The 8,441-nt window shown below is 39.1% G+C and overlaps 2 protein-coding genes across 3 annotated transcripts in view; one reads left to right on the top strand and one right to left on the bottom strand.

The window, feature by feature from the left end:
- Positions 1-735: 735 nt before the first annotated feature.
- Positions 736-5,671, bottom strand: LOC306854280 (uncharacterized protein). 2 transcript variants are annotated; one of them, XM_079392157.1, is made up of 3 exons: positions 5,607-5,671; positions 3,426-4,100; positions 736-2,022 (listed from the first exon to the last, which is right to left on the bottom strand). In XM_079392157.1, the coding sequence occupies exons 2-3, from the start codon at positions 3,903-3,905 to the stop codon at positions 1,258-1,260; spliced, it is 1,245 nt and encodes a 414-aa protein (XP_079248283.1). In that variant the 5' UTR covers positions 3,906-4,100; positions 5,607-5,671; the 3' UTR covers positions 736-1,257. The 2 variants fall into 2 exon arrangements, with proteins under 2 accessions (XP_079248283.1, XP_079248284.1); XM_079392158.1 differs by having other exon boundaries at positions 848-2,022; positions 3,426-4,003; positions 5,607-5,652.
- A 90-nt stretch (positions 5,672-5,761) lies between these two features.
- LOC306854281 (L-aminoadipate-semialdehyde dehydrogenase-phosphopantetheinyl transferase-like) overlaps positions 5,762-8,441 on the top strand; it is an 8,233-nt gene continuing 5,553 nt past the window's right edge. Inside the window, exons 1-2 of the mRNA XM_079392159.1 lie at positions 5,762-6,134; positions 7,045-7,273. Coding sequence (XP_079248285.1) covers positions 5,991-6,134; positions 7,045-7,273 — 373 coding nt within the window. The 5' untranslated portion in view covers positions 5,762-5,990. The remainder of the gene's footprint in view (positions 6,135-7,044; positions 7,274-8,441) is intronic.

Consider the following 8,441-nt stretch of genomic DNA (forward strand, 5'->3'; position numbering starts at 1 on the left):
GCACCTAGTTTTACGAACACATTTATCTGCGTTCGGTCAGCTTATTTAATTATTGACGCCAAGACCAGAGAAAAACCTGATTATTTCAAAATAAAACCAGGCCTCATTTATAAAACACTTTCTTTTTCGTGCATAAAAATGTGTATATATGAGATTTGGTCCCCATCCATGCTGTAATGTGAACACAGCTGCTTATAAGAGCCCTTATACAATCCAAGTCTTATTTTAGCTCTGTTTTACATTACACAGTATGGTAACAAAGTACATAACGTCCTGTAATCAGAAGCATCTGTTCTTTTTATAATATGTGAAAAGTATGTTCAGATACTTCTGCATAAATGTCTAGAAGATATCAATAATCAGCGTTAAAACGTCTCGTGAGTTGTTTTGCATGAACAGAAGGCAATCATGTGGGCTGACCTGATCTATAGATACAGTCAGAATCACTGTTTACTGTTTACCATAGATATCCATTCATTTCCTTAGCGAAAAACAAGAGGAATAAATTATATATTAAAATTGGGCTATTTTAAGAAAGGAAAGCACCAAAACAAGTGTGATTTTCGCACTTCAAATAAAGACAATTTTTTTTTCTGTCAATTTGAATAAAATAAGCTGAAAAACAAGATGTGTCATTTTAGTTTTATTTATATACTATTATAGCATTTACAGTATTTTTTAAATTTTTAAGTTTGTTATTTTAAAGTAAATATTTAATGTTTTCTTTTAATTTTTAATGTTTTCTTAAATATTTAACTTTAGTACTCAAACTTATTTTATTTCAGTAAGTTGGCAACATTCAACATTTCTAATTTTCGCTTAAGTTTTTCATCCAATATTTTTTTTTGTCGATTAACCATGTTTAAGATTTTTAGTTAATAATAACAACACTGAAGTGCTGCGAATACAAGCAATTCAGCAACAAGATGACAAAAGATGCATGTAGAATCACTGTTTTTCTGTGCAATGAGGTAATTTTCTGACATTCATTTATCATATTTCATATTTATATTTAAAAATGCACAGTCTACTGCTGCATATGTTCAAAAGTGAGTCCACATGCATCTCTTCCCATCTTGTCTATAAACTTCTCGCAATCATTGCTTGACTTTTTTCTTTTTCAAATGTCTGACAGAAATAATAGATTTTTTGCTTTATTTAAAGTGCATAAGACACAAATATTAGAATTTTTCCCCATAGAAATGAATAGATAACTACGGTAACGATCTTTCTCTACCCGGCCGTATCTATGGTGTTTCACGAGTGCAGCGCCATCTGTTGTCCATCTTTGTGAAGCTGCAGCCTCTCTTTCTCCACCTGCAGGCGCTCTTTCTCAATCTGCAGTCTTCCCGACTCAAACTTGAAGAACTGCAGTCTCTCCTTCTCCAGCAGGAGGCGCTCTTTCTCTAACTTCAGCTTCTCCGCCTCCAAATCCACCACCATTGGCCAAGCCAGTTTCCTGTCCTTCTCTCCATCCAATGAGGACGACGAGGGGGCAGAGGATGACGTGGTGGGCGTGGCTACAGACGTTGAGGGGGCGGGGCTCTGCTGGAGGGGCGTGTTCTGTTGCAGCTGCAGTCGCAATCGTTCTCGCTCCACCTGCAGACGCTCCTTCTCCAGCTGCAGCCGCTCTCTCTCCACTTCGCCCTGCCTCAACCGCTCCTTCTCCACCAGGAGGCGCTCTTTCTCCACCTGCAGCCGTTCGGACTCCACCTGTAAGCGGTGCTTCTCCAGGTCCAGTCTCTGCCTCTCCAGTGCCACCAGCAGACTTGTGTTCTCCCCTCCGGTCAGGCCCAATCCAGCTACGCCCATCCCGGTCACGCCCCCGACTCCGACTCCGAGTCCCAGGTCTCGACTCGCCGTTGGGCCCGATGTGGGCTTCGTGGAACTCAGCATGCCGAATTCATTGATGTGAGCGAAGACCTCAGGAACTCGGCCCTCGCGGTCCATATCAGGGAGGATGGAGGGAAAACAGTCTTCATCGTCCTCCTCACCCTCTCCTTCTCCAACCTCCGCATCCAACTAGACAGACACAAAGTCAACAGCAAGTATGAGACCAAACACACCTATGAGTAGATTTGTTTCGTCATAGCATGATTTCAGAGAAAAAGGTTAACTTGGATGAGTAGGTATTTCAATTTTAGAGGAATTTTCAAGGTATTTTAGCAAAGACAATTAAGATAAACACTCCCATGTATCATATTTCATATCTTATTATTTGAAGTGCTAATTCCAAAAATAATGGTTGTTTGCCCAAAACATGATGCATTTCGAAGCATTTTTGCTTTTAAAAAGTGTTTGTAAGGTGAAGAAGTCATGTATTTACTCTTAATCAGCAGAAAAATTGCCACAAAGACATGATTCCTGTCTTCCTCTAAAACAGATTATAACTATTTGTTTCATTCTCAGCCTGTTTTCACATGTAAGACATTATATTTTATGCCCAATCCTGATTTTAGGGTTATATAATTATGGCCAGTGACTGAAGAAAATGCAAACATAAACCTACACCGCAAAAAATGGCTTATCTTAGTTTGTATTTTTGTCTTGTCAAAATATCTTAAATCAAGATACTTTTACTAGATAAGCAAAATGACGTAAGATATTTAGTCTTGTTTCCAGGGGGGAAAAACTAAATTAAGTGTATTTTGCTTATAACAAGTAAAATACAGTGGGGTAAGTAAAATATTCTTAAAAGAGCAAACCCATTTTTTTCAGTGTACTTGTGGGTGTTTTACGGCATCCAAACAGCCGCAGAAAATTACTGATTTTTTATTTATTATTCTTTATTTTTTTGAAAAATCTTCAGTCTTTATTTTGTGAAAAAAAAGGAAAAATTTTATTGATATTTTTTAAATCAGCTGTAAGATTTTTAATGAAAGAAGTCTTTTCTGCTCACCAAGGCTGAATTTATTTGATGAAAAATACAATAAAAACTGTAAAATTGTGAAATATTATTACAATTTAAAATAAGTGTCTTCTATGTGAATGTATTGTAAAATGTAATTTATTTCTGTCATCAAAGCTGAATTTTCAGCATCATTCCTTCAGTTTTCAGTGTCACATGATCTTCAGAAATCATTTGCTGCTCAAGAAATATTTCTGATTATTATCATAAATAAAATAGTTGATACATTTTATTTTCCAGGATACTTTGATGAAAAGAAAGTTCAAAAGAATAGCATTTATTTGAAACAGAAACTTTTGTAACATTATAAATGTCTTTACCGTCACTTTTGATCAGTTTAATGCATCCTTGCTGATTTCTGCCAAACAAAAGCCACCAAACTGAACAGTTTGCAACATCCAAATGCTTAATGACTTATGCCCACCATGTGTGAGGATTACCCATGATCCCAGGATGCCCACGATCTGATGAAAGCTGTAGGATGAATTTGAGTAAGTAGTTTCTGTCTAGTACGTACTCTGTAGCTGCTGGCCTCATCGTCCTCCATTTTGACTCCAGGTGTGTGTGTGCTGGGCTCCCCGAGGTCCGTCAGGTCCTGCCAGTCGCACGACGAGTCTTTGGAAAACCCACTGAGGTCCAGCGACTGATCACCACCACCCAGAGAGGCGTCATTATCAGGAGACGAAGCTTCAAACTCCTGCTTCAATCCCGACACCAACTCGGCCTGAAGCTGCTTTCGTTTCATCAATGCACGCCAGTCCAGGTAGCGCCGCTTGACCTCGGCCGCCGTCCGCAGCTCCCCCTCGCCGAGCGCATTCACGCTGTCCGCCACCTCCTCCCACGCACGCCGCTTCAGCTCGTTGATGGCCATGTTCTGTTGGCGGGAGAACAAGATCTCACGCCGCTTGTGGATCTCGCGGATCAGAGTCTGAGTTTCCTTCACGCTGTAGTTGCTCTTCCTCTTCCTCTTTAGGTGCTTCATCTGTAGGAAGTCCATGCTGGAGATGATCGGCTACTGAGAAATGACTGGATGCTGAACGAATTCTGTCACTCCAGACACATCTTCAAGTTCATGCTGGCACACATTTGGTGTTTCTGTGAGTAGGAAAGTGTTGAGGTCATTTAGAGGGTCATTCAGAGGTCAAACTGTCTCCTAACCACATGCAAAATGACAGCAGGACCATCTGGTCTCCTACAACAAAACAAACATACAGTTTTAGTTACACAATACACACAATAAATTTATGGTCAGTAACATTTGAATAAATCGGACATATCTGTACATTATTTCCTGTGCGCAAAACCAGCTATGAATAAAACCAGAAAGTTACAATATATTGCATATACGTGACCCTGGAGCACAAAAGCAGTCCTAAGTAACACGAGTATATTTGTAGCAATAGCCAAAAATATGGGTCAAAATTATTGATTTTTCTTTTATGCCAAAAATCATTAGGAGGATCATGTTCCATGAAGATATTTTGTAAATGTTCTACCGTATATATATCAAATCTTCATTTTTGATTAGTAATATGCATTGCTAAGAACTTCATTTGGACAACTTTAAAGGCGATTTTCTCAATATTTATATATATATATTTTTTTTTGCACCCTCAGATTCCAGATTTTCAAATAGTTGTATCTCGGCCAAATATTGTACGATCATAACAAACCATACATCAATGGAAATATTATTTATTCAGCTTTCAGATGTTGTATAGTTCTCAATTTCATAAATTTGACCCTTATGACTGTTTTTGAGCTCCAGGGTCACATATTTATAAAAATATACATCAGCGTTCAGAAGTTTGGGGTTGGTACAATTCTTTGAATGTTTCTGAAAGTCTGTTCTGCTCACCAAGTCTGGATTTATTTGATTTAAAAACGAAATGCAGGGAAAAAAAAGTAAAATATTATTGCAATTTAAAATAAGTGCTTTCTATTTGAATATATTTTAAAATGTAATTTATTCCTGTGATGCAAAGCGGAATTTTCAGCATCATTGCTCCAGTCTTTGGGGTCACATGATCCTTCAGAAATCATTCTAATATGTTAGAATTAATTAAAAAAATTATTTGATCGATGCAACGTATCCTTACTGAATAAAAGTATTCATTTTTACCAAAAAAATAAATACATGATATACAAAATTAATGTGTAAAAAATCTATTAAGCGTAAACTTTTTAATGATGTTTTATCCCAAATACTATAGCTATCGAAATACACAGTAACTGTGGTATCAGCCAACACCACTGTCCTAAAAAAATACATAAATAATTTAAATAAATAAAATGACTGAAAGATTCTGAAATTGAATTATGATGTTTGAAGGAGATTCCATAATCATCATGCAGTGCCTTATTACCATTTCATACCATAATACAGGGAATAACAGTAGTAAATATGGCGGTTTTTTGTATAAAAATATGGTTGCAAGGAAATATTTTGTCAGGTATATCCATATATAGCATGAGTATCAATATGACATCACATAGCGCGAATACTATTATTTTTATCAAACATAAACACATCAGTGCGGCTGTTCAATTATAAACATGTCGCCAGAAAGCGCTTCTATAGGCGCCTACTATTATGTTTTCCACACATATGGCTCTTTATAAAACAAAAAATAAACGCCATAACACACACCACCAAAAAACCGCCATGCATATTTGATTTATTTATTCAAACACTCACCGGTGAAGAAAAGCATCAGCCACTCCATCCACACGAGTCCTGCTCCGCCTCCACAGCCGAGCTGTGCCGAACACTTCCGACAACGCGCGATTGGTCAACGAGCGTCACCGCCCTCTACATCAGCCAATCAGACGAGGCGCTCACCGTTAAGCCCCGCCCACATCATATTCTTCCGGATACGGATGTGTGTGGTTTGGAACACATGTGCAGGAGACCAGAGAAAGCAAAACAAATGCAACAAATTGCATAAGACAATATAATAATATGCAATAATGAGGACTACATATTATTAATTAATATTATAATACTAAACCGCAACTTTATAATATATAACAGCTGTTAATTATGCGTATTTCTATAGGATAATAACTGTGGTTGTCAGGAATGGACGGGGTCCGGTGGGCGTTCCGCTGTGGATCGTGGGTACCGACCCGTTCCGAGTGGATCCTGGCGGCCCGGTGCGTTCAGCAGGAGGAGAAGGAACGGATCGCGCAGTTCGTGTTCGCCAAAGATGCCAAATCCGCCATGGTGAGTACAATAGACTTCACAATAAATAACAATTTTATCTTAGTAAATAATAATAAAAAAAAATTGCACTTCTGATATTTAATATTATGCTAATATTATTGTTTTGTTAATATTTGACTTTGCACAACTTTGCTGCAAACTCCTTGATACAAGTACAGGCTCACTAAAGATGAATAGATAGATTTGCTATCTAATTGTCATTGCAGTAGATAGCAAAATGCCTAAACAAGTGACATCTACTAACCTTTTATTAGAAATTTGTCTGCGTTTTTATGCATGCATTGATTTAATTAATTAATTGGTTTATTTATTTACCTATTTCTGCATTCATTTATTTCATGATTCACTCAATTAATATAATTATTCAATTTTATTTATGCATTTCTTTATCAATTTATTTTTATTTAATTTTTTTAAAATTTTATTTTACACATTTTTTTATTTATGCATCATTCATTTATTAATTTATTCTTTTAATTTATTTATAAATCAATTCACTTCTTCATTCAGGCATTCGTTATTTATTGATTGATTGATGCATACATTCGTTTACTAATTAATTGGTTAATGGTATGCTGATTTATGCATGAATTCATTCATTGGTGCATTCATTTGTTAACGATACGAAACTTTATTGTCAGACAAAGTCTGAAATTTGTCTTGCATTACAGCAGGTTCACTCACAATTACAAACTTTAGGAGCTACAGAAATTTCAGAGTCACAAAACAAACCTTCTCAAAACTCCGGTACAGATTAAATTTTTGTGTAACTTGTTCAGCTCTAATACAGCTTGGTGTAAAGATGAATACTTTATATCTTGGAACCTTACACCACCGATTTATTTAGTTATTTAATAATAGCATCATGCTGTCTGTTGGTTTTTTTCATTTCTTTGTGTGTTTGCATCAGGCTGGTCGTCTGCTGATCAGAAAGCTGGTGTGTGAGAAGATGGGTTTTGCATGGGACGGGTTTCAGTTGGAAAGAACAGCGCGAGGGAAACCGTTCCTGCCACGGACCTCATCCACCCCCGGCGTCACCCACTGGAACTTCAACGTGTCCCATCAGGGAGAATACGCCGTGTTGGCAGCAGAACCGGGACGCCAGGTGGGCGTAGACGTGATGAAGACCAGCAGACCAGGTAACTTTCACTGCCCTTGAGCTCCTACTATGTCACTTGAGCTTACAATCCACCAACACAACACAAGAGTTCTGAGAGACTGTACTGCACAGCTGACAGATGTCCTAACAGATATCTTCAACACCTCGCTGAGCCAGGCAGTCGTCCCCACATGTCTCAAATCCACAACAATCATACCGGTACCAAAGAAATCACCTGTGTCCTGTCTCAATGACTACCGTCCCATAGCACTGACTCCAATCATGATGAAGAGCTTTGAGAGGCTAGTCATGCACAACATCAAAACCAGCCTCCCAAACACACTCGACTCGCTCCAGTTTGCATACCGTCCAAACCGCTCTACGGACGATGCAATTTCCTCCACCCTCCACCTGGCTCTTACCCACCTAGAAAATAAAGACTCCTATGTTAGAATGCTGTTCATTGACTTCAGCTCGGCATTCAACACAATAATCCCACAACAGCTCATAAATAAACTAAACCTGCTGGGCCTTAACAATTCCCTGTGTAACTGTGTAATTGTGATCCTGGACTTTCTAACTGGAAGACCTCAGTCAGTCCGTGTCGGCCACAACACCTCGAGCACTACAACACTGAGCACAGGTGCCCCACAAGGCTGTGTGCTCAGCCCGCTGCTCTTCACACTGCTGACCCACGACTGCACTGCCAAGTTCAGCTCCAACCACATCATCAAATTTTCTGATGACACAGTGGTAGGTCTCATCAGCAACAATGATGAAACGCACTACAGAGAGGAAGTGGCACAGCTGGCTGAATGGTGTGGCACTAACAATCTGTCCCTCAATGTGGAGAAGACAAAGGAGGTTGTGATGGACTTCAGAAGAAACTCCGTTGACCACCCCCCACTGACCATCGACAGCTCGACTGTGGAGAGAGTCAGCAGCACTAAATTCCTGGGGGTGCACATCGCAGAGGATCTCACCTGGACCACCAACACCATGTCACTCTCCAAAAAGGCACAACAGTGCCTACACTTTCTCCGCCGGCTGAAAAGAGCAAGTCTCCCTCCACCCATCCTCACCACATTCTAGAGAGGCACCATTGAGAGTGTGCTGACCAGCTGCATCACTGTCTGGGACGGGAACTGCAGTGTTGCTGACCGCAAGACCCTCCAGCGGACAGTGAACACAGCTGCAAAGATCATCGG

This window comes from Barbus barbus (genome assembly GCF_936440315.1).
Source record: "Barbus barbus genome assembly, chromosome: 34".
NCBI lineage: Eukaryota > Metazoa > Chordata > Actinopteri > Cypriniformes > Cyprinidae > Barbus > Barbus barbus.

Bases quoted from the DNA above. Each gene is read 5' to 3' on its own strand.
- LOC306854280 (XM_079392157.1), bottom strand. From the start codon at position 3,905: ATGGACTTCCTACAGATGAAGCACCTAAAGAGGAAGAGGAAGAGCAAC. The intron at 2,023-3,425 runs GTACGTACTAGA...GTGTCTGTCTAG, and splicing joins ATGAGGCCAGCAGCTACAGA to TTGGATGCGGAGGTTGGAGA.